The sequence below is a fragment of the Streptopelia decaocto genome, assembly GCF_964273445.1.
Source record: "Streptopelia decaocto genome assembly, chromosome: 2".
NCBI classification, from domain to species: Eukaryota; Metazoa; Chordata; class Aves; order Columbiformes; family Columbidae; genus Streptopelia; species Streptopelia decaocto.
The window spans coordinates 138,930,596-138,956,369 of NC_138655.1; the positions used below are offsets into that span (position 1 = coordinate 138,930,596).

General features: G+C 37.1%; 1 protein-coding gene across 1 annotated transcript; it reads left to right on the forward strand.

The window, feature by feature from the left end:
- PEX1 (peroxisomal biogenesis factor 1) lies at positions 1-25,043 on the forward strand. Its single transcript, XM_082045629.1, has 24 exons — positions 1-140; positions 2,954-3,097; positions 4,630-4,713; positions 4,951-5,065; positions 5,155-5,927; positions 7,276-7,395; positions 9,305-9,428; positions 9,690-9,799; positions 11,356-11,456; positions 12,203-12,335; positions 13,080-13,176; positions 14,263-14,433; positions 15,810-15,964; positions 16,757-16,946; positions 17,155-17,321; positions 18,176-18,310; positions 18,965-19,029; positions 19,850-19,992; positions 20,069-20,172; positions 21,320-21,496; positions 22,271-22,501; positions 23,191-23,391; positions 23,735-23,865; positions 24,758-25,043. The coding sequence occupies exons 1-24, from the start codon at positions 12-14 to the stop codon at positions 24,840-24,842; spliced, it is 3,885 nt and encodes a 1,294-aa protein (XP_081901755.1). The 5' UTR covers positions 1-11; the 3' UTR covers positions 24,843-25,043.
- The last annotated feature ends 731 nt before the right edge of the window (positions 25,044-25,774 follow it).

Below are 25,774 nucleotides of genomic sequence, written 5' to 3' on the forward strand. Positions count from 1 at the left end.
CGGCCGGCGGCATGTGGGGCAGCGGCGACCCCGGCGGAGGGGGAGCTGGAGCCGCCGCGGTAACGGTCTTCCTGAGCGGGACCCGGGACTGCTTCCTGCACCTGCCTCCCGTGCTGGCCTCTCACCTCCGCCTGCAGCAGGTACCGGGCCGGCTCCACTCGGGCCTGGGCGGAGGGGCGCCTCGCTCAGAGAGGATTATGGGAGAGCGCCGTCTCCCCCCACCCGCATCCCGTTGCCATGGTGACACGGAGCGCCCCTCCCTCGCTCCCTCCCCCGCTCCCTCCCCTCGCGCGTCAGCCGTCCCGCCGGCGGCGCTGCGGTGCCCGCGCGCGAGCGTGTCCTGCGGCCGGGGCCCGCACTCACGAGCGCAGCTGCTCGGTGGCCATGGCAACGGGCCCCGCGCGCCCCGCCTCAGAGCGGGACCGTGCGCGGCCCCGCGGCTCGGGGGGGTTTGGGGAGCTGCCCTGCGCGGTCACCCGCTCTTACCAGTGAAATGCGGTGCAGGCTGGAGCTGACCTCCCAGCGCTGCCTTGCGCTGCTGCCAGCCGCGTCTCTCCCAGTGCGATCTGTTTTATACCAGCCTCCAGCATTAACCGGATAATGTGTAAATTAGTCGGCCAGGTAGGAGGTAAGGTGGTAAATCCAAGCAGAATCACCATTCTCCATGCACGTTAATCTTTTGCTATATGTTCCCTTACAGAAAGGGACTCCTGTCGGGCAGGGTCGTATTAAGTGCGTGGATCAGTTGTGGGAAGCGGACCTTAGATTTTAAATAACATCTCACATGTGACAACAAGAGCAAAGCCTGCGTGCATCCTGGTGTGATGAACACAAGGATTAAGGATGTGCTGGCAGAATAGCTCGGAGGAAAAATGGCAAGAACGAGTGGGTGAAGAGGAGGAGGGAGCTGGTGGCCGCAGTCCTGGCAGAGCCCTTCACAGCCTGGCTGCCATCATCCCAAAACCAAGGCTCTGTCCCAAAACCAGAGCTCTTCACCTGGTGTGCATACCAGTGAGCCCAGTTTAGCACACAGAGATGGACACTGTTTATTACAGAGTTGCACAAGTCTGGGTGCTGGAATAAAGCCAGCGTGCCAGCAAGAAAAGTAACTGGCATTATATACAAAATCTTATCACTACATTCACACCCTTAAGAGCCAATTGTTTGCACAGTCATGTGTTGCATAATCCTTTTGGTGTATAATGGGCAGCATTCAGCTAAAGGATCCTTTATCCAACAGTCTTGAGATATGTGTTAAAGCAAGACTCGGCTAATTGTTCAGGCTTCAAACTGTCTAAAGCTGCAAGGTCAGTAGTGTCTGTAGTTTGTGATTAGGTGTTGTGCAAGTCACTCTTATCTTTGTTATATGAGCAGACTGACCTAAAACTGAGAGGATTTACATATCTTTAGGTTAGCAATTGCAGACAGGATTCATTATTTTAAATGATGACAACAGCATCACCCAGCATGCACAATCTGCGATGCCATGCTACCTTCCCGTGGCCAGAAAGGAGATTTTGCAAAAGCAAAATCATCTAGACTTATAAAAACTTGTTATTTTTCCTTTGGAGTGGTAGAAAAGAGGTTTGTGGAGTTGCAAGAGGTTGCAAGAAATCCAAGTGCTGGCTTTGTTTCTGCTGCAGTTTCTGGATGTTTTACAAATTTGCTGGCAAGAAAGAGGAAAAGGGAGTGTAATTGCCTTGAAGTCTGGTAGTGTCATTCTGTACCTAATTGGTTATGGTGGGCTCCTGCTTTTACTTAACATGATCTGCAAAAGGAAGATATATGATCTCCAAAATCTTGATGGAAATAGCATATTAAATGCCAACTCCTCAATAAAAATGTTTAAAGTGGGATAAATAATTCTGTTAACAGATTGCACTGAGTAAATCATAAACTTAAATTGAATCAAAAGCTAAATCTAATTGCAGAAGTGGGTGATTAAATGGTCTATGAAACTTAACATGTGAAGGTTAAGACACTCAGGGAAAGGCTTTATCGGTGTGAATACAGGTAAGAGCTGTAAGTTAAGTATTACATTGAGTAAAAGAATCATGGAACCATTGTAGATATTATCTGAAAATGTTTTCAGAGTTTATGAGAAGTCATATAATATTTGGAAGTATTAGGATACAGTTGAGACCAAAACAGAAAACATCACTGTGTTAACAAGTAAATCTGTGGTGTATCCACAGTATATTTTGTCTCAATCACTTGTTTTTTATAAAAACAGGCATTTTTGAAAAAAATACAGAAAATGTCAGTTGAGTCTTTTCACGTGGAAACTGACAGATCATGTTAACATTCTTCAGTCTGGAATCAAAATAGTTGAGCGGTTCTGAAACAGATTGATAAAATCATTTTGTCTGAGTTTCTGTGATTTGTGACTGACTGAAATATTTCCCAGCTCATGGAAGCACTCTGCAAATACCTTGTGGCTTTAGACAGTTCGAAGCCTCTATGCAAATGTTACAATGCATGCAAGATTTAAGCGTATGCTTAAAGGTTTTTTCCACAGTTGGGAAACAGAAATGTGTAGTTATATGTTTCTGTATGATATTTGTTTGATAAGCTATAATACCGAAGAAGGGAAGAGGAATTATTTACCTTTCTTAAAAATAGTCCATAAAAATTAAAAGCTATTTAATAATTGAAACCTACACACACTTCTTTGTTGAGAGTTGTGCAAATAGGTAACGTGGAGAAGAATTCTAAGGAAGGTCTTGGTTATTAAGAAGTTGGCTGGTCTGCTGTCATTACTAATAGAAACACCCTTTACATGTAAATGCTGCTAGTTGTTGTTAGAGAATATTAATTAAAATAAGGCATGTAAAATCCAGAAAATATTTTTAATTCCTTTGATATCTCTAATCAAATACAGTTTAGATTGATGAGTAGTAATATTTTTTAGCTTGTTTGATGTTAATTTATTTTCTTTCTTTGAAACTGATAGGGCCAAGCTGTGAAAGTATCCCGTGGTCATCAGCCTATATTTTTGAGCTGGATGGAAATCAGGCGTCGAGGTCACCAGGCTGAAAATATTGCAGAGATTAACAGACAGTTAGCAGAGAAGCTTGGCATTAAAGACGGAGAGCAGGTTTGAAATGGAATCTTTTTTCTTCTTTAAATAAAGAATATATTGCAAGGGACCTGAAAAAGTAATAATTTACAAGTTAGCTATGAACTTCTTGTTTCATGTGTTTAAACAGTTACTTCATTTATATCTGCTCATAAGAAAAGTTAACCATTATGAAACATCTCAAACATGAAAAGATTAAATCATTAATAATTTCCTAAATAGTGTTAGGATAGGCTTGTCGGTAGGTCTTTGCAGTTTGGAGCCTCTATCTATCTGCAGTGCCATTAATGTTAGGAAAATGCACTTTTACAGAATCACAGAATGGCTGGTGTTGGAAGGGACCTCTGGAGATCCTCTAGTCCAACCCACCTGCTAAAGCAGGTTCACCCAGAGCAGATCACACAGGAGTGTGTCCAGGCAGGTTTTGAATGTCTCCAGAGAAGGAGACTCCACAGCCTCTCTGGGCAGCCTGTTCCCTCAAAGTAAAGAAGTTTCTCCTCATATTCAGATGGAACCTCCTATGCTTCTGTCTGTGCCAGTTGTCCCTCATCCTGTCATTGGGTGCAGACTGAAAGGAGTCTGATCCCATCGTCTTGACACCCACCCTTGAGATATTTATAAACATTGATAAGATGCCCTCTCAGCCTTCTCTTCTCCAGGCTGAACAGACTCAGCTCTCAGTCTCTCATAAGAAAAATGCTCCAGACCTCTAATCATCTTTGTAGCTCTCTGCTGGACTCCTTCCAGTAATTCCTTGTCCTTCTTAAGCTGGGGAGCCCAGAGCTGGATGCAGTACTCCGGATGTAGCCTCACCAGGGTAGAGGGGGAGGATGATCTCCTTTGACCTGCTGGTCACACTTTTCCTAATGCACCCCAGGATACCATTGGCCTTCTTGGCTGCGAGAGCACATTGTTGACTCATGTTCAACCTGTTGTCAAGCAGAACTCCCAGGTCCTCTGCAGAGCTGCTTTCCAGCAGGTCAACCCCTAACCTGTACTGGTGCCTGGGGTTAGTCCTCCACAGGTGCCGGACCCTACACTTGCCCTTGTTGAACTTTAGGCAATTAAACAATTTGGGAATTATCTGATGAGAATATTTTCTCTGGCATTCATATTATTCTAAAGTAATTATTGATTTACTGAGTATTTCTTCTTGTTTGACTTATTTGGGGTTTAAATTTTCATCCTATTTTTCCCCCCTTCACCATGTGTCCCCCTGGCTCCTCTCTCTTTGAACATGTACTTAAATTGGCCTCTCACTCTTGGACACTGTGTTAAACTTCTTGTAAACAATTCTTTCATTAGACAGAAGTAGAAGAGATGACCAAGATTCAGGGAGAGCTTTCTGACATGGAACTATTAAAATCTCAACATCCAAGGGGTTTTTTATATTAATAGGTAGAGATTTAAATAAATAAGAATAAGTAAAAATAAAAAATAGAAGTATTACTCTACACAAATGTCAGTTTTCTAGTTGAGTTAAAGATGGAGCTTTTACATGTTTAAAAATAAAAACTTAACTATTTTGAACTGGTGTTGCTTTTTGCCAGGTATTTCTTGAACCCTGTTCCCATGTCTCCTCCTGTCAGCAAGTAGAAGTGGAACCACTCTCAGCAGATGATTGGGAAATTCTGGTAAGACAACCTTTTACAATGTTCCTGTCCTTTTCTTGCAGATAAGAGATTATGCCACAAGCAGTTTTTTTCACAATGCCTCGTCTTTTTCAGCTGAGTAAATACGAAATGTGGTGGGGTTTAATTGTATCTTATGTTTCAAATGGTCTATTAGAAAGAGATGTAGAGTTTTTATCTTCAAACAAATGTTAAAAATGTATGCAGTGTTTAATTTATAATGATATCACATTTTCCCAGGAACTGCATGCTTCCTCTCTTGAAAAACACCTTCTTGACCAGATTCGAATAATATTTCCAAAAGCTATCTTTCCTGTATGGGTTGAACAGCACACTCACATTTACATCAAAATCGGTAAGCAACAGTGCAGCCTCTTGTGTCACCTTGAGTAAGCTGTTTTGCAAGAGCAGATGCGTTCATTGACCTGCTTTGTTCATACTTAGGTACACTTATGCCAGCAGCCCCCTATGGGAGATTAGAACCATTCACGGAGCTTCTGATATGTCCCAAAACACGCGAACCTGAGGAAAACATTACCAGCACACCTTCCACAGAACGTGACATCTTCCTCAAAAGTTTTCTGAAAAATAACGTGGAGCAAGAAGAAACAGTAAAGGATCCTTTTGCCAAACAACCTTACTTAAAGCCAGGAGTCCTTGAACAGAGTAAGGCTGATGCAAACGTGACATTTGGCTCAAATGTTCTGCCAAGTATATGGAATTTCATAGGGAACGTTTTCTCTCATACATCTGACCAGAAACAAAAGACTCTGTGTGATAAAGATGAGATGAGCACCTTCAAAGACAAGCAGCTGAACTTAATTCGCATGGATTCAGTTTTTAGAGTATGTCAGTCTCAGCCTCCCAGCGTGCAGAAAGCATCCGCCACTCATGCATTTCTGAAATGCAATGCAATTCACATTTTTCCTTGGAATTTAGAATTTATTGATTTGGATCCAAACCCTGTAGTATCTTATGGGAAAATTAATGAGTTGCTTTCCCCAAGACAGCGTCATCAAGAAGCAAAGCAAAACCTGCCACTTGAAAATCAAAAGCAGTTGACTAGTACGCAAGACGAAAATCATTCTGATGCTCATAGCAGTCAAGCATACAGTGAGGGATCTGTTGTTCAGATTGTTTGGAACGGATTTGAAGACCTAAAGAGTGTCATAGAGTATGGCCACAGTGGGGAAGCCCTGCATGTTGGAAGAGTTTGGGTCAGTTTGAGCACACTATCTTTTGGGCTTTTTATTGGATAATATTTTCTATTGGGTAATTGTGGAACTGGCTATTTGGGGTCTGGACTTTGTGTTAAGTTCTCAAGTAGCACACATTAGAATCAAATAATATTTACTAGATCTGTGCTTTGCTAAAGTGTCTTATTCTGGACTGTGTTACTTATAATCCTCCAAGATGTACGGTGTACTCTGGGCTTCCGCACCCTTAGCATTTTTGCACCAAATGGGGGAAATTCCTCAGTGTTTCTGGAGGGAATGCATGTTTTCTTCAAAATCCATTGGTAGCTACTATATTCATGAGAACGTGAAAGTATCTACTTACGTACATTCAGTACTGCTTAATGAGATTCTTTTCATCAGTTATCACTTTAAAACGTGCTTTGGACTCTAGATGTCATCAAACTGTAAAGTGATGGGATCACATATCTTAGTGCTGCATGATGTTTGCAAGTGTTTTTTGTATACTCTTTAATAACTAGCTTTTATGTAATTTAAATTATTTTAGTTTTTCGATACTATTTGGTAAGGTGACACAAGTCCCAGTGTGCAGACACTGACATTTCAGCTTGTTCTGTTCCTTCTTTCCTGGAAGCACATGTGGGATCAACAAAAATAGATAAAATGCACTCCAAATCATCATTTGTCTATTTTGATATAATACATTTCTCACTATTCACTTATTTTTTTTTTGTTGGGAATGAGACCAAGAGCCTGCAGTGGTCTTTACCACTAAATCTTTTGAGAGCCATGACAATTTTCCAAATGCCAGCAAGCATAAGTCTTTCAGACTTAATAAACATTTGTGAGATGTTTTCAACTTGGATATACTTTCAAAATAACACAGAATATTTAAAAGTAGTTTCCTTTTTTTGAAAGGGCAAACTGGCTCGTATATTTTAGGGAAAGTGGGTTTTCTCTGTCTGTGTTGCAGACATGCTTAGTTCTGATCTGTATAATGGCTTGTTTACCTGCTTATGTAAAATAATTTCAATCAGTAAATGAAAGTAAAGTTGTTGTTTTTCTCTAATACTAAAAGCATTCTTACAACATTCTAACAATTCCTCCTAATTCTTCTTTTTCAACCTTTTGGTTTTACTTTCACAAATAGAATAAATGTGTGCATGAGAGAGCAAGATTTGGGTACCACCATAGATTTTATGGTTTCCTTCTTAATTCTCTTGTAGATTACGACTTATAAACAGACTGATGATCAAATATAAAGGCTCTGCTAGTGATGAAGAAACGGATGTTGTACTGTATATGCAATGTTGTAACCATTTTACTTTCTGATATTTCCTTTTCTTTGCTTTTATTTTAAATTTTTCAGATTCCAGATTGCCTGAGGAAAAAACTACATATCGAAATGCATTCAACAGTCAGAATTCAGTCACTTGAATCTGTTCCTAAAATTCCTGTGTCTCTTAGACTGCAACCCAAACAGAACTTAGTGAGTTGATATTCTTGGTCACACACATTTTTGTACCTTGGAAAACTTATGATGTTGCTCTAGTCAAGGTGAGGGGGCGGGCAGTGAGTGTTATTTGTTTTCATTTGTTAGATGATAGTCTGGAAGTTGTATATTATAGAATCATGGAATCATTTTGGTTGGGAAAGACTCTTAAGATCATCTAGTCCAACCATTAACCTAACACTGCCAAGTTCACAGTCTGATGTATGACATCATTTCAAAGGAATTTCTTTTTTTAATAATTCCTTGTTTTTCTTTTTACTATATAAATAATTTAAATTAAGAAGATGCTATGATCTGCTTAAACAAGCCTTATCTAGTGATACTATTTTGGATTTTGATCAATGATACTCTGCAAACATCAAGCCATTGAATATTGTTTTGCATTTTCTGTTTAATTAGTTCTCAAGCATAAACAACTGTTGTCAAAATAGCAACAATAGTTGATGATAATTTTGCATCAGACCCTCATCTGCAGTATATTAGTACTGGTTCTGACGTAGTATATTTTAAGAATATACATTTAAGCATATAGAAACCAAAAATGAATCATAAAGAGGAAATAATCTATTTTAAGTCTTCTGAGAGATGAGATGCTTATACTCTTAAATACTGCAGTGCTCAGTGGATTTCCTAAGATAACTGCAGTAAAATTATGATGATTTTTAATGTACTAGTTAGTTTTTTACTTCCTTTTAATGCTGATTTTTTCCCCCTCCTGCTCATGCTAAAGATCTAATTTTCTGGTTATATCATTGAATCCCTCTGTTTTCCTGTGAGACATATTCAGTCTTCTGAGTGGGCATCTGTGACAGTAAGAACATACTTGGTACCAGTTCTGTCAGATGTAGCTCTGCAATTATGTATTTATAATATCACCATATGATTGTTTCTATGTGACACTGGACTGATTATTTCCCATGTTAGCTGCCCCCAAAACTTTAAATACAGCACTTCCCATCATAGTAGGGCTTATGCAAGTTTGTTCCATATCCCCAGTATTCTGATTTGGTTTCTTACCTATAGAAGAATAGTTGAACTGTATTGTTTCCTTCTATATTATAGTTAAAAGAAGTATTCTGGCAGTAATCTGCTAAAATCATAAAAAAGTAGTTATGTGTTATATGTTTTAAGTACAGATTTCTCCCTTTCCTTTGGAATTCAGTTGAAGTTGGAAAAGTTCTTGGAAAGTTCTTGGAAAAAAATAGACATGCAGAAAGAAATATGGTGGTAACTTTCATTTTCCTTTCTGAACACTGCTTCTGTGATCTCAGCTGATTCTCCCTTTTTTAGACAGGAATTATGCTTCTCTGATTAGGACCTCAGGCAAGACATATGCGATCTAGACTCAATTTCTTTTCCTATTCCATTTGTCTAGGTGATCTGCGTTAAGTTGTTTGGTCTCTTTGCCTGCCTGTTGAAGTTTGTTGGTGGCGCCCCTGAGTTGGATGAGCCCAGGGTTCTTTGAATGGGAATCAGGGTATACAGGGAAGAGAGGGTGCGGTGAGCACCTGAAATAATTCACATTGGTGCCTATCTTGGATGCTCTTTCAAACCCAGCAGCTGAGTAGTGCTTTTGGATCTGGCAATACAGATAAGCAAAACAGGAATAAAAGCTTTTCCTTGCCCTCACATCAGTGTTCCAAAGACAAAATATTTAGAGGTTGTGAAAGATTCAACAGTTGCTGTAGCAAGAGCTAAACAGATGCTTTCCACAGAACAATTGATAGAAATTGTGTTTGTTGACAAAATGGTGTTTTCTAAATAAATAAAACTCTTGTATATTCTTCTGTCACTCTGCTACCGTAAGAGAAACAAATGCCTCATGCATAGGAATAAAACAATTTCATGTACCAACACCTTTGTTTTGTTTTTTTTTCCTATTTAGCATAAAGATATACATGAGGATGATGTTAAATCTGCTTTCAGTTCTTGGCTGCAGGAGTCCACTACTGATGATCACCCATGGATAATGACAAGCACTGACTCTATACATATGTCCATTAAAGAAGGTAAGGATAATACTGTCCTGTGCTGTAGCTGTCTTAACTGTCCATTGTGGAATTTACTTAGGCAATATGCCATTTAATCTCTCTATACACCATTTAACACATCAGCTATCTCTGTATGAGTTATGCTTTAATAATGATTAAACTTTTTTATTCTTTCATTTTGGATTATATCATTCAAAATACACTGATCTGTTTCATCTTGTGAGGGATAAAAGCTGAATTTATTTTGGATTTTAATAGTTGCTCCTTGGGTTTTTACAGGAATGGAGGAGTTTGTCCTTACTGTAGTGCATCCTACGCACGTTGAAGAAAATAAGTCTGAGGATATTTTTATACTGAGTCCCAGTTTGCTGCAAAAGACTAATATACAAGTAAATATCGCATAGTATCAGGTATCAAGTAGTTTAAATTGTTATATTGGGCTAAAATATATTACATTTTTTATATAGCATGTATTGGTTTCCCTTTTTTAAATAAGTAATATCAGTCTGTTCATTAAATTGTATCTGCATTCTTTATATGTTATTTTGTAGCCTCAGCATTGGTGAGATTCCAGGCATGCCATACTAGTTACTGCATTTCATAGTCTGTATTAAACTCTCAGAAAAATCAGTTAGAACAGAGGAAAGTCAGTACTGTCCAAGTTTGAACATACCATCTTTATACTTAGTTGTTCTTTCCTTTAATACCTAAACCACTATAAAATCACTTCACAGTGTGTCTGGCAGTAATAGTAGCTTGTTCTGATGAAGATGAGACATATTGCCCTTTCAAACCTACCAAGCTCCCACTGCCTTCTCTTTTAAATAGGTTCTGTGCCTTCTGTTTCTGCAGTCTTTCTTTCACAGAATACATATTTCTATTTAATATTAGGATTACGGTTTCCATTAATAATTCTGGTTGAGACAGTACCCATAACTCCAGGTTTATGGTTATAGGAGTGGGATAATGTTTTTCATTTTTAAACTGATACAGTTAAATTTTAGCAGAGAATTAAAATGTCCTGTTTAGCCTGTATAGAGTAGAGCTTTTCTGCAAAATTTAGGATTCCTGTTCCAAAAAAAAAAAAGTAAAACAAGAGCTTTATTTCTGTTGGTAGTAGAGAAGTACAAGAAGGCTTCTACAAATTTTGCTAGTGACTGGTACTAAGATGAATGGGTGAAGTGCATTTCTTAGTAGCAGTGTCAGCATCTAGACATGAGGTGACATTTTTTACAATGAAGTGGTAAAACACTGGCCCGGGTTGCCCAGAGAGGTGGTAGATGCCCCATCCATGAAGACATTCAAGATCAGGCTGGATGGGGCTCTGAACAACCTGATGTAGTTGAAGATGTCCCTGCTCATGGCAGGGGGTTGGACTGGATGACCTTTAAAGGTCCCTTCCAGCACAAGGTATTCTGTGATTCACCTCCTACCAGCCTGTTCTTACCTGTGAACTTCTCTGTTAGCCCACTTGTCCTGCCCAGCTTTCCATAGTAGCTTCCTGGTGAAATAGACCGAAAAATTCATGTGGGTGAAAAAAGCCAGGTGTTTTGTCAGGTTACTTTTCAGCCAGGTCAGACTCCTGATCTGATCCACTCTCCTGCCTCATGAGTACTGGTGCCAGCAGAACAGGGGAGAGCACAGGAGAAGGAACAGGTAGTTACCTGTAGGGAAAGAGATGATGGGCTGCATCATCTAGTATAAACAGCATATGGCCTAACATCTAATCACAGGTTGTTACATTGCTGTAAAGACTGGATTGTATTTTGGAAGTAGTTGTATTGGTGCTGTTTTACCAGTGCATGTTTCTTTCAAGCGCGGTAAGCTTCAGCAGAGCATACATGCAACATTTTCATTACACAATTCCAAAAATTGCTTGTCACTTCTATACCCTTCTTCTATAGGTATATTGAATGTAAAGTATTCACTCTTTCCTTTGTTGTAGGTTCTTTTACATCCTGTAACTGGAAAAGCTGATGGTGACAGCCAGCCACCTATGTGTGATGCAGACAGGAGCTTTCATTACCACAAACTAAAAGATTTAGGGTGAGACGGGAGGGGAGGGGATGGAAATTTAAAAAAAAAAAAAAAAAAAAAAAAAAAGGTGAAAATGCAGGTTTTTTGAAAACTAAGCCAGACTCTGCACCTTTTGGCTTGTGTCAGGCTCAGACCTTATCCTAGTGTATGTACATGGTTAATTTTGTCCTCTGGATAGTCTTACTGAAGCAAATAGGAAACTTCAGGTGACTAAAGGTACTCACGTAGGGAAAAGTTCACCATGTGTGACAGTAGGATGTGGGAGATATCAGAACTGCATAAGCTGCAGAAGAAATACTGGAGTTCAGTGACTCTTGTGGTGCTGCTCAGTGATACAAAACAGCTCTCTGTGCAGCAGTAAGGGCTGCTGGGGTTGTTGAAGGGTGCTCTTAGCTGAGGTTTCCAAATGAAGTAAAACTTATGGTATGTTGCAGTCTGTCTGTCAGTCTTCTTCACAAGTAAGTTAAACCTGTTTACTTGTTTAACTAAATTTAATAGTATGGATCTCAAAGAAACTTATTTCCTATCCTTAGTTTTATCAGAATCATCAGGTGAGGAGAAAAATTCAGAATTTTTCCTCCACTGGTATAAAGTGCACTGTGAGCTGAACAGCTATGTGGCCAACCTGCTCACTTCCCAGTGGCAGAGGTGTAGGCTGGAACTAGCCATAGGACATATGTTCTGCAAGCTGTTGCTATTGACATTGTGTGTATTGATGCTGCCCTGAGCTATTTAATGTTTTATTTGCTCTGCAGAGGAGTGGACAAATTAGGAACATCTTCCTTTGAACACATAAGCCACAGTCTTCTGGGGCGTCCTTTATCTCAAAAGCTGGCTGCTGTTGCTGTGGGACTGCGAAGTGGAGGGGTGCTTCTCACAGGAGGAAAGGTACACGCTTTACTACTCTGTAGTTGTAAACCCTCCCAGACTGTTTTCTATAGATACAAAACTCTTTGCATTAGTTTTCTTTGATACCATGTAAATTCCAAAGAATCGAAGAACAAGCTGAAAAAAGAGCAGTTAACTGAACAGAGTTAATTCAGTAAAACATTATGTACGTGTATACACATTATATGCACACTTAATCAATATATATTCTTATTTCATGTATATATTATGTATATATAGTGTATGTTTTAAAGATCGCTACAAATCCAATTTCAATTTGTTCCCTTAGGGGATTAATCTACTTTGTGTTTATAGTACAATAAACTCTTTGTGTCTCTGAAATATTTGAATGAAAATAAGAACATAGTATTTTCTCCTGTGTTATAACATAAAATGGCAGTGGAGTTGATACTCTTTATTTTCCTGTTGTCTGTTATGGTGATGCATTTAATACCATATTCCATTGAAGCTAAGAGATACCTTAACACTGAACTCAGTGGACTCAGAACACTATCTGTAGTGGATGTATCCACTCTGAATTTGTTTATACTTGTTTCACTCCAGGGCTTTGGTCTCTACCAAGTGATATAAAGACAGAATATGTATATATTTTTGGTGAGGAATAAAATCAGTGTGCATACAGCTTTCCCAGCTTGTTAACTGGTGTATACTGTGACAAAAACTCCACAGAAACAGAAGGAAATAGTTCTGCCGGTGTACATTAGCTCATGTTTATTTTTGTAGGGAAGTGGAAAGTCGACATTAGCAAAGGCCATCTGCAAAGAAGCATTCGATAGGCTGGATGCTCATGTAGAAGTAATTGATTGTAAAGCTTTAAAAGGTATGTTGTTGGGTTTTTTTAATCTCAAATGTTTGCTGTGTAATGATACAGCACAATTATAAAGTTATTATATTTAGTCTGAATAATTTTTCTAGTATTACTGCCTTTTCAAGGATATTTGGTGCCCTACAATGAGCATCTTTAACAGTCTAAATGAAAATACAGCTTCCATAAGCTTATTTCAGACTTTTATCAGTTTCTGTCCCACGTACCACCGCCAAATTCAAACCATGCTTGCCATGCATGTTTGTAATTGTTACAAAATAAGAAGTTGCAAGTTGAACTGTGTGTTTTTTCAGCTGTGCTAGCTTGAACAAATGTTATGTTAACAAATCATAAGTGTTATAAGATACCTGGATTACTCTATGAAAGGATGACAGAGGCACCAAAGATAGAACAGCCAGCTGGAACCTGATTTATGATGACATATTTACTAACCTAATGTATGTTGGCAATAGTCATCTAACACTCATAATTATAGATGATGATGAGATGAATCGTTAAGTTTTGTGAGTTCAAATAAGGATTTTACGCCAAAAACGAAAGAGGACAAAAAAGGCTTTTTTTACTCTTTCATTCACTGGCTTTCCAAAATAGTCTTGGTGTTACAGAGGCAGAGAATACGCAACTGTTTTCTTACAGAGCCCTTATACTGCATGGCTATACTCGTACCTAAGTCCCTACTAAGCTCCTTGCTCCAAAGGAAAAGGGAAAGATTGATAAAGAGTTAGGTCCTTTGCTCTGAAAAATTCTTCCAGTTGCAGGACTCTTTGTAGCTAATTTAGAGTGCTGCTGATACTGCTCTGGTTTTAGCTGTCTGGAAATTAGACCTGTAGGCTTCTATAGCCGTTAGTGAAAGATGATTGATCTAATTTTAGGACAGGTGGATCCTTCTAGTACTTTTTTGATAGAAGATGTGGACTCTTCACTCACTGTTTACACTGGTTTAATCTTGGTACCTGGATTTAGAGGAGTAAAGTTGAGCTACACAAATCAAAATATTATAGTATTATATGAACAAGATGTAGTCAGTCTGATTTTTTTTCCTGATACGTTTTTTTCTCTAAAATTGTATTTCTTTTTTAGGAAAAAGATTAGGAAACATAAGGAAAAATATGGAAGAAGTTTTTTTAGAGGCAGCATGGAGACAACCATCCATTGTTTTGATAGATGATCTTGATCACATTGTTGGAGTACCTTCCACAACAGAGCATGAGAACAGCCCTGAAACCATCCAAAGCGATAGACTTGCTTATGGTAATACTGTGCTACCCATGTCTGGATAAAAATATAATGCAGCTTAGAATTTCTTGTATTGTCTTGCCTTGATAATTCAGTCTGTATCACTATTGCCTCTGGACCATGTGGTGTTTCACGGCAGGGATTCAAAAATTATGTTATGTAGGCCATTGGTGGACCACTAGCTGAATCAAAATAGTCCACTCGGGAGTTTGGAGCAGTTATTGCCAGTGGTACAGACACCACCGCTGCTGATGGCAAAGCCTGTTGTCAGTGCCAGTGGCAGAGGCTTCTCAGTTCCTTTTTACATTGTTCATGCACAAGTACATTGCAATTGCTTACAAATTATACATGAATCTTTAACTGATAATTATTGATAAGATCAATATTATAATTGACATATCATTAGAATTTATACTTTTTCCATAGTTACTATTTACAGAGATACACAAATTTGATACTTGTTGTTTAGAACCAACTTCTTTTAGCCTAATATTAACTTCTTTATCATCCTGCTTGGTATACTTTGTAGAACTTCTATTTTATTTTACAATCTAACAATCCACACATTTTAAAAATAAATTATCAGTTGTAGTTTGAAATCTTGTATATGTTTCCTTTTTACACCCTTAAATCTAGGCAGTGGTAAGTTGCAAAATAAATGATCAAGATTAAGATATTTATTTTTTTAACTGTATTCAACTCTGTTCATGTAAAATTCAAGGCATAGCAAAAAGTATCTTCCATTTCTTAGCTCAGTTTGAGGGAGTTAGCATAATTTTTTATTAAATTACTTTTGAAGTTTAGAAAATCTTACCATAATTTATTTTTTTAAATGGCGCTCTTAAGTTACTTGCAGAAATGTTTGTGTTTCTTATTACTTTATTTACAGGTATAATGTATACAACAGAGGTTTAGTGTTTTAAAGATTATTCCTCGAAGATCTACCTTGCATCCATAATTTATTTGACTTTCTTATGTTATTTTTTCTAGATTGCCTTTTTTCCAGGCTTAGCATCTATTTTTAGTCTTATAGCTTTCCCTTTTTTGTTTGCATAGTAGGAATAATATTTCTAAAACAGGGATCATAGCACACAGAAAAAAATCACATTTAATATCCTGTGGGTAGACATTATCAGAGAAATGTAGCTTTTAAAGAACACTTCTCATGGCATTTTATTAATGGAATGTACTGTCCTAGAAAAAAATAACTATACATCTTTTATTTTTTTAATTTTTAAAAAGCCTGTAAACATGGGAATAAAACAAGTATATAATAAGATGTTACATTTTTTGTGCCCTAATACTGCTCTTCAGTACAGCAGAAATGTCTATTATGAATGCAGAATCTTGTGTTATTTTGCAATTCATGGAGCAATGTCTTATGTGTTTAGTTTTGAAAGATCTGATAAAAGAAGTTATTTCCATGGGGAGTATGATTGCATTAATTGCCACAAGTCAGTCTGAACATTCCCTACATCCTTCCCTGGTTGCGGCTCAAGGAACACACATATTTCAGTGCTTCAAATGTATCCAATCTCCAGATCAGGTAAATTCAGGTTTTTATTCATTTGGTTAAACTATTGTTTGCCTTCTCTGCATCCTCAAATACAATACTGGAACAGCTGAAAAAATGGTAGTTTACACCCAAAGATGAGAAAAAATCTAGAAAGAAGTTCTTTCATGATGCTTAAATACTTGAGAACTTGTATCTGTTATTATAAAGTTTTTTAAAAAATCAAAGTAATCCAGTGAAGACTCCCAGTTGGCCCCAGTTTCCTTATTTTCAGTGGTGAGAGAAGGGTGCGTTCAGAGGATGTTTCAGTTCAACGTAAAACAAGTCAGGTTGTCTAACATAGGTGAGGTATTCACATCTCCTTGTTACCTGCAAGGGGATTCTACAGGAGCAGCTTTGAAAAAAACATGTAAGTCATTACAGCTAGGTAAATCAGATTAAATCTAAGTTCATTTTTTCGCTGCTCAGAGGAGTAAGTATGCCCCTAGAATGTTTATTTTGAAAATGTTATTAAAACTAAATTTTATGGGAAGGTTTTGGCTTAGTTTTCTACATAAGTTATATCCCCCTACTTTTGAATATAGTGTGTTTTGAAAAGTAAAAAGGATAGAGGGAAGGAAAAATAGTATAACTTCATTGCAGGAGCAATCAGCACTTTGTGTAACAGCTGCCTGTGCGTGCCCTAAGGGCAGGACACTGGAGTTATTCCTGCCTGTAAATATATAAGGAAATTTTAGTAACTCATACGTATTTACTTTCTGAATTTCTTAAATTCATGTCAATAGTAAACTTAATATACACTTGCTGCACAATTCTGTCTTTCAGAAGCAAAGATGTGAAATGCTGTATTCCATAATAAAAAATAAGCTGAATTCTGATATAAAGGAGTTCTCTGATCTTGACCTCGAATGTATTGCAAAGGAAACGGAAGGTTTTGTTGCCAGAGATTTTACTATGCTGGTTAATCGTGCCATTCATGCCTCTGTTTCCAACCAGAACACACTTCAGAATGGTGGTATGTTGACAACAAAATGTCTTATTTCATAGTCTTACTTCTCTTATCCAGAACCTGTGGAGTAATACAGAAATAAAAAGCCAGTTTTTATGTTTTATGTTTAAAATGTATTTAATTGTTGCATATTGTGAGGAATTTGTTACTGGTAGGCTGTGTGTTCTTTTTTTGTTTAGTTTTGTTTTTGTTTTTTGTGTTTTTTTTGAAGCAGAATTGAATCTGTCAACTATGGATTTTCAGAAAGCTCTAAAAGATTTTACTCCATTAGCTCTGAGAAATGTTAACCTTCATAAACCTAAGGATGTCGGCTGGGACAGGGTTGGTGGCTTAAAAGATGTGAAGCAAATACTTATGGATACCATCATGTTACCTGCAAAGGTACCCAGTTCTTTTAAATTAGTTACCTGAATTTTGTACATAGTGTTAGTAGCAAAATAATTATTTTTAAGATGTGACACAGTATTTGACAGAAATAAGACCGGTATGATTTTAAGTTACTTTTGTAGCTTCCCAGTCTTCAAGTGTCTTCAGCTACTGGAAAACTCTTTCTCCTTCTCCCTCCCTCTTCCAAATACAAAAGGCAACAGCTTGTGCTTTTCTGCAGATCAAGTGTTGCTCTAGAATATTGCATTATTGCTGATGCCATCTTTGGTACACTCACTGTTGCAGGATTTTTGATTAAGCTCTGTAAAGATAACATTTCCAACTGTCTTCTGCAGCACTTTTGCTAAAGGGGTACTCTCTTTTGGATGAATGCAAATCCATCAGTTCCCCTTTATTTTACTTTGGCCTTTCTGCCTTGCTTGAAACTTCCATCATTGAGATGAGCCATCCATTTCAGTCTTCCGAGAAATGATTGAACAGTCTTGCATATAATGAACAGAATCTTTTACTGTATATTGATATAATTTAATCATATCAGTCGGTGATTAAAATAGGAATTTAGAAGTGCCAATATAGACATTATAAAGCTTTAGTGCATCCTGTTTCCTCTTGGTAGAAAACATCTCTTGTTTGTATTTTAAGTTATCTGTGAAGCCTACAGAAGCCTAGGAACCTACTTCAGCTCCAAGTGAACTAACAAGTCCAGAAGAGCTCTTGTGATAATAATGTGGATAAAAGAAATTAGACACATTCTGTTTAGACAAAAATAAACACTAGTCACTGATGTTACAGGACACTGCAGAATACTTACATATTTTAGAATATATCTTGTTGAAACTCTTTTCCAGTATCCAGTGTTATTTGCAAACCTGCCCATACGACAGAGATCAGGAATCTTGCTGTATGGAGCACCTGGAACAGGAAAAACATTGTTAGCAGGAGTAATTGCTCGAGAGAGTGGGATGAATTTCATCAGTGTCAAGGTATCAAGATTTTGAAGATTAATTTATTCATTTTATTTACTGAATGAAATACCTTAACATAATACCTGTGAGCATGTGCTTGCGAAGGCAAAACACTAAAGTGAGAAACTCACATTTAAAATCTGGTATGTCTCTGGATATCCCACCATTTGACTTCTGGATCTTCACAGGTTAATTACTGAGATTTTTTTGTTAGGCAGAATGATAAATATTTTTTTATAAATGATAAATTATAAAAATCATAAATATTATAAAATGATATTTTTTTTTCCCTAGGCAGAATGATAAAATTTAATTAGATATTCTTAGTTTCCATTTTTTATAAAAAGAGCCTGGATTTTGGTTACACTGGACAATGAAGTTGAGCAACGCGTTTTAAAAAATTTTGAAATACAGTGTAAGCCATTGCCTTGTGATACCGTAACATGTTCTGTTATAGTAGAAAAATGAAAATTATTACTTAAAAATAAGTTGGAATGCTTTAAACATTATTTTGGCTTATCTAGACCCCTTGGCTCTTCAGTTCAGTGATGTCGTTCTTTTGGTTAAAATAAAATTCACTCTAGTGTATGAAATCTACGCTGATGTTGAATTACACATGAAAACTGAGAAACATATTATGAACATTCTTTTCTGATTCTTTTTTTTCCTTAGGGACCAGAGCTGCTCAGCAAATACATTGGAGCAAGTGAGCAAGCAGTTCGAGATATCTTTAGCAGGTTGGCTTTGTAAAGATACGTGATGTCATCTATTAATTTTAGTGGTTTAAGGTCCAAGAAATAATCTTCTTGTCCAAGGACAGACATGGCATCAGATCACAAAAGCATCTGAAATAATTAGTTGTGCCAAACCAGATGTTCAGATCTTGGCAAGTTCAACTTGACTGTCATTATTTAAGAACTGAGCATTTCAGCTCAGGTCAGGAGTGCAGTTTTGAAGCTGAACTCCCAGTTCTCTCCATTTACAGTGCGTTGGTTCACATCACAGAACTGTCTTGGAACACGCATGCTGAACTCCTTTCAAATGATTTCAGGAGACAGTTGAGTGTGCTCCAACTAGTAATGAACACTCAGTACATAGGGTCATACTAGACTTCGTACTGATGTCCAGTTGTTTTGTTTTTACAAATATGCCTTCACAGACCTTCAATACTCACTGATGTAAACATACCTTCCATAGCTTTTGCTTTTCGTGTAGCTTACTGTGCAGACAGTCTTTGTGTTAGGTGTACATAAGCCAAGACCTCATCTCCAGTGGCTGGATTTTAGAGCTCTCATATATATTGACACAACAGTTGAGTACTTCAGAAATTATAAAGAGAGTGCAAGGTGTGTCATAAAAAATGAGCAGTTATTCCATTGCAGTCCAGTTCCTCAGAACCTCTTAATTTCTGCAGAAAGCAGATTTTCTATTCTCTCATTTTCTATTCTCTCATTCTCTGAAGCAAAAAGCAGTTACCTTTAATATTTCTAAGCCATTTTACTTGTGACCCAAACTTAAACAGGATTTAAATATTGCCTTTTTTTTTTTTTCTTTCAGAGCTCAGGCAGCTAAGCCTTGTATAGTTTTTTTTGATGAGTTTGATTCTATTGCTCCTCGCCGAGGGCACGACAACACCGGAGTTACAGACCGAGTGGTTAACCAACTCTTGACTCAGTTGGATGGTGTGGAAGGCTTACAAGGTAATAATTCATCTGTATGCTCCTTTTTATCAAAAGTTTAACAGAATGTAATGGTATTTTTCTGTACTTTTCTAAGGGGTTTATGTGCTAGCAGCTACTAGTCGCCCGGATTTGATTGACCCTGCTTTGTTAAGGCCAGGTCGACTGGATAAGTGCGTGTACTGTCCACCTCCCGATCAGGTGAGGAAACAAAACCTTTTACATCAGAGGCAAGGAAAAAAATCCAACTAATGGGATTTATTCTCCTTTTCTTTATATATAGTAGCATTTCAAACATGGACAGAGTGGACTTGATTGCCCAGCTCCAGTTGTGCAACAGTATAAATTCACTGATTTTACTGTCAATGCGTTCACATAAAATTGGGGAAAGACAAGGCTTTTTAAGAGAGTCTTCAGGGTCAAATCACATTCCTGTGGATGTGGCAGATTAAAAAAAATAATAATAATAAAAAAGGAAAGTTGTCTGCAGAAAGAAATTGGATGCAGGGTAGTGTTCATCATTTTCTATGCCTTTCTCTGAATTATGAGTCCAGTGGATCAGCTGTTTGCTTCAACTGATGAACCATAGCCATTCCCAACCCAACTCTTGAATTACCTGTAGTTTGCAGAGCAGTTTTATTCCAAATCCAGTTGATCCCACTCTTCTTTACCCACATTTAATTTGGAGTAGTCAAGCTCTTTTTAAGTCACTAGTTAGGAAAGGAATGATCCCCATAGATTTTGGTGGCATTTGGATCAGGCCTTTGAAGCTGTTCTATGTGCATCTTTGATTCCCCGTTTTATGAGAAAAGATAGTGCTGTTCATTTTCACATTTAACAAATACCACATAATTTCATTCTGAAATACACGTGAAGAAGATGATCCTGTGCATTAGGAACATGGATATACTCTTGTTTTTATTTTGTAAACTTCTGATTTAGAACGTGATCATTCAAGTAAACAGAAGATTTTCACTTTTGTCATGTGTCTCTTTGCAAAAGGACATGTGAGTAGCAGAGTTCACCTTCAAGTTTTTATATATTTCATGTATAAAAATCCGAGATATTAACTGGATATTTAGATAAATGTACTTCTTTGTATGTTGCATTTGGTAGAGTTTCTCTTACAATCTTCAATAAAATGTAACAAAATATATGTGTATATTTTAAGGCTTGATAACAGTATGTCCTATAGTACTATTGTTAGGGTAGTGTCCTTTTCAGAAAAAAGATCCTTCCTCCCTCAGATAGGAAGTTGCTTGTGACAGGGCCAAAGCACTATATAGCAATCTGGATAAGGAAAATAACAGGTTGCTTTACTGTCATTTCTCTTTCTCTATTTTTACAGAATTCACGCTATGAAATCTTAAAAGCTCTCAGTCATTCTCTGTCCTTGGCAAACGATGTGGACTTTCAGGATTTGGCAGCAAAAACAGAACGGTTCACAGGGGCTGACCTAAAAGCTTTATTGTACAATGCCCAATTAGAGGCAATCCATGCTAATTTAGGTTCAGGTTTAACACAGGTAAATAAAACTGATTAAAAAAAAGTCTCTCCTCTTTTTACTTTGATGTTGATACATTTGAAAGGGTTCATTTTACATATTGTTAGCAAAATTATGATTAATATGATTTATTTTTCCTATATTTATATACAGGGGATTAAAATCTTAATATGCGTGCAGAAAAATGCAAGAATAATGTTACAAATTAGTTTTAATTCAGTACTTTAATACTTTATAGAAAGTTGCATATCTTTGGTGGAGGGTGCTCACAATTTTTTTACTGCTGGGGTGTACAATCAAAAATGTTTGTAGATGCCAGTGTAAAGCAACAATTGTGATTTCCAGATGAGCACTTAAAGTGTGTTGACTGTGACTAAAGATGAGTACAGCAGTTAGGCACTGTAAAAGTAGACTCACTACAATCTCCCAGAGCACTTTACACAAAATACTAAATTACCTGGAGGGAATGGTTTGAGATGGAAGTGATACAGTTCTATGTCAGAAAATGTACATGAAGCTTCCCAACACTTGCTGTTACCGAGTGAGACAATTCAAAGCAAGCAAATAAAACCTTAAGATTATATCTTCAAATTATTTTTCTAGCGTGAAGACAGAAAGTTCTGCTTAAAGGCATTGGATTTTCTCAGCAAAATATTTTGAATATACTCCCATAGAAAGATTACTAAAACCAAACCTAAATTATATTTTCATTTGCCCTGTATATGAATTTTTGTAATGTATTTCAGATTGCAGTTACTTTAGTTAACACTTTTAATGTTTTGTTCTTTGTTACAGGAATTTGGTTCTAGTTCTGATAGTGACTTCAGTCTCTCTTCAATGGTTTTTCTAAACCACAGCAGTGGCTCAGATGATTCGGCAATAGATGGAGAAGCAGGACTAGAGCAATCTCTTATTTCTTTAGATGTGTCTGACTTGCTTCCAGAAGATTCAAGGTCCAACATGTATCGTCTTTATTTTGGAAGCTCTTATGAATCAGAGCTGGGAAATGGAACTCCTTCAGAAATGGTGAATTACTCACTTAATACTTTGAATTTTCTAAGTATTATCAGTTGTGAAGCAGAAAAATTGAACTAGGCAAAATCATGTGGTTTTATAAATGCAATTATGTCTGCTTTGTCCTTCAAATTGTCTTCAGCCTATACCTTATGATCCATGGTGCGTAAGAAGATGGAAGGATGTGATCTGACAAAATACAATACGAACTTCTCTGCAGCTTTGCAGGACTTTAAAATCAAAATTGTAAAATACTGCTTAGTACCCTGTAGTCAAGCAAACTGCATTCATACTAGATTTTACAGCCTGGTCTAATGATGTGTTGCTTTCCAAAGTTTAATAGTAAAACAGTTTTTGACTGGTGTTCATTTTTGGTTTTGGTTATTGGTTTTTTTTTGTTCTTTTTGTTGTGAGTAGACCTTTATTCTTTTTGAGACAGGCCATTGCAAAAATATTTAGACCTTTTCTGAAGATGAAATGTTTTATTTTTAAATTTGTACTTTTCCCCAAACACCATGGCAAATTAACCTAAACATTCTTTTCAAAAAGTTATGCATGTGTTACATTTTTAAGAGAAAGTACTGTTTTTGCCAGTGGGGGCAAGCTTATACTGAATTACATTTGTAAGTTTAATCTTAATGGTGGACTTGCCCTTTTGGATCCATAATGAGTTAATGTATTTCTCCTTGTGATGAATTTAGAGCTCTTTGTGTTTGTCTGGACCAAACTCTATAACTCACGATTTTACCAGCGTGACTCAGAGAGACACAGCATCATCACAACCTGCAATGCCTAGAACAGCTTCTCAAGAAGACTCCCTTGAAAATAACCAGGAGCAGCAAACAGAGCACCTGAGGACAGAAATCAATGCTATCAAAGCCAATTACAGGAGCAAGAATGGAGTATGGCATTTTTTTCAGTTATTTAATCTTAACACTTTTCTATTGTTTTCCCCACACTTCTTGGTATTTCAATAAATAATTTCTTCAATAATATTAAATATAATGTAACAAGAATAGCAAAGATAAATGATACCTAGTTTGAGGAGAAATAAACCAGATGTTAACATTCATATAACTAAATAGTTATTGCTGTGTTATTAATACTAGAGGGTGGGGGGGAGTTGTGATTCTATTTGTAATACATTTGTCTGTACACGTAATGAGGAAGTTCCGGAGTTACTGATATTCATGGCACTATGTCTTTGTAGTAATTTCTCATTGTCTGTTCATGGCTCTTTTCAAGGAGGACAGCACCCTTAATCAGTCAGTGCTTGCCAAAGCCACTTACATTATTACCCAGTCCCATCTGATGAAGGCACTTGAGGGCATAAGACCATCCATTAGCCAAGATGACTGGAAGAATTTTACTGAACTGTAAGTTTGTTTGTTTGTAATTTTGTACTCAGTGAAGATTTGATCTTTTCACATTTCTTATTAATCAGAAACACAATAGTTATTTAATGTGGGGAATGGCAGAGTTGAATAGCTTCTCACAGCATTTTTTCCAGAAATATTAAATTACATACAAAAAAATGTACCAGTGCATTGTCTTTTATTGTTTTCATGAATGTAGGACCTAGAAATTCTGATCACAGACCAGAAACCCATTACATTATGTTCAGAGCTATACCAGTACAAAGAGGAACCAATTTTTTGAGACTTAGAGCTAGATCCTTCCAGCTCCCAGTGAGAAGTAGCCTCTTTACCTTTTCAAATTGTTGGGTTTTGGCTCTCCACATAGTGGTTTTTGTAGCTGTTGTGTTTGGGAAAAGGCAATAATCTACAGAAAAGGATAATGTGTTTCCTTAGACTTGGAAAAGACTGGAATGAAAAAGCTGGAACCTGGCACTGGGATATTCTGTGATCTCACCAGTGGGTTCTTCTGACATGAAGATTGTTAGGAGTTGTCTTCCTCAGCTGACACATGGATAAATGAGTCTGACAGAGAGAGAAGAGAGAAGGCAGGGACAGGAAAGGAGGAGAACGAGAGATGCTTCCCAGGAATTTATACTACCCTGCCCACTTCTATTCCTTGTCCTAATTTTTCCCTCCAGCCAATAAAATAAAATAAAATAAAAAATTAAGTAGGGCAGAAAGCTCTCTGAGTTAGGTTTGTCCCTAGGTCTGAGGAGACATTCACTCTTTATTTCCATAAAAATAGATGTAAACATCTGTAGTTCTGTATTGCATTAATGTGTATATGAAGAGGCATATGCAAACAATGGCATTTCATAAGAATTTGCTAATATCTTTTTTCTGTTTCTAGGTATGATAATTTTCAGAATCCCAAGAAGAGGAAAGGACAAGTTGGCTCAACATTCAGACCAGGACAAAAAATGACTCTAGCTTAGTAGCTTGTATGTGCTTGTAATTACTAAACTGTTACTGGAAATTACAAATGTGATTAAATCAGATTATTTATATTCATATGGATTTATTAATGCAGCAGATGAAGATAAGTTTCTTTTAAACTTACATGCTGTAAAATCATGTCACATTTTATTTTGAAGAAAATTGTCTTCCTTCAGATTGATATTAAATTTTTGAGAGAATATTGGTTATGTTCTGTCCAGTTGTTTATCACATAAAACTTTAAATTTTGCTTTTTGTCAATATATTTGACAAAACCTAACAATGATTTCCTAGCCGTTTATTTCCTCACAACAAATAGATTCTCTTTGAATGAACTGTAAGATCTAATGGTGGAAATGCTTTAAAAAATTCTATAAAGCCATTTTCTAATGGTCTTTGGACAGGTGTTAGAGAAGGGTGGCACTTCATATGTTTATTGGTAGGCAACTAGTCTAATACTTCCAGAACCACTATAGCAAAACCAAAATTAAGACAAACCAAGATAAAATTATCTTGTTTTCTGCCACTGTTTATTATTCAGAAGAATATCAAGTTGCATTTAACAAGAACTGTTATTCTCTTATCCCAATATTTTCACCTTGGAAACTGTTGAAAATCATGTCTCATGTTAGGAAGCTTGCTAGTGTTACATCCTGAAATTATTCCTTAGTACTGGCTCACATCAAGATTGTTAAAGAATTGTTGTGCTCAGCTGGTACAGAGATAAGCAAATCTTAACAGAAGGGGGAGGAAGGAAGGGGCGGGAAGGGAAGAAAACTAGAGATGTTTCCCATGAGTCTGTGACACCCTTTCACAACATTGTGCCGATACTGGGGGGTTTTGCTTGGTTAGTTTTTCACTAATCCTTCTTCCCTACTTTTGACCTTCCCAAGGTAATTAGAAAACACTGGTTTTGTTTTGTTGTTGTTTT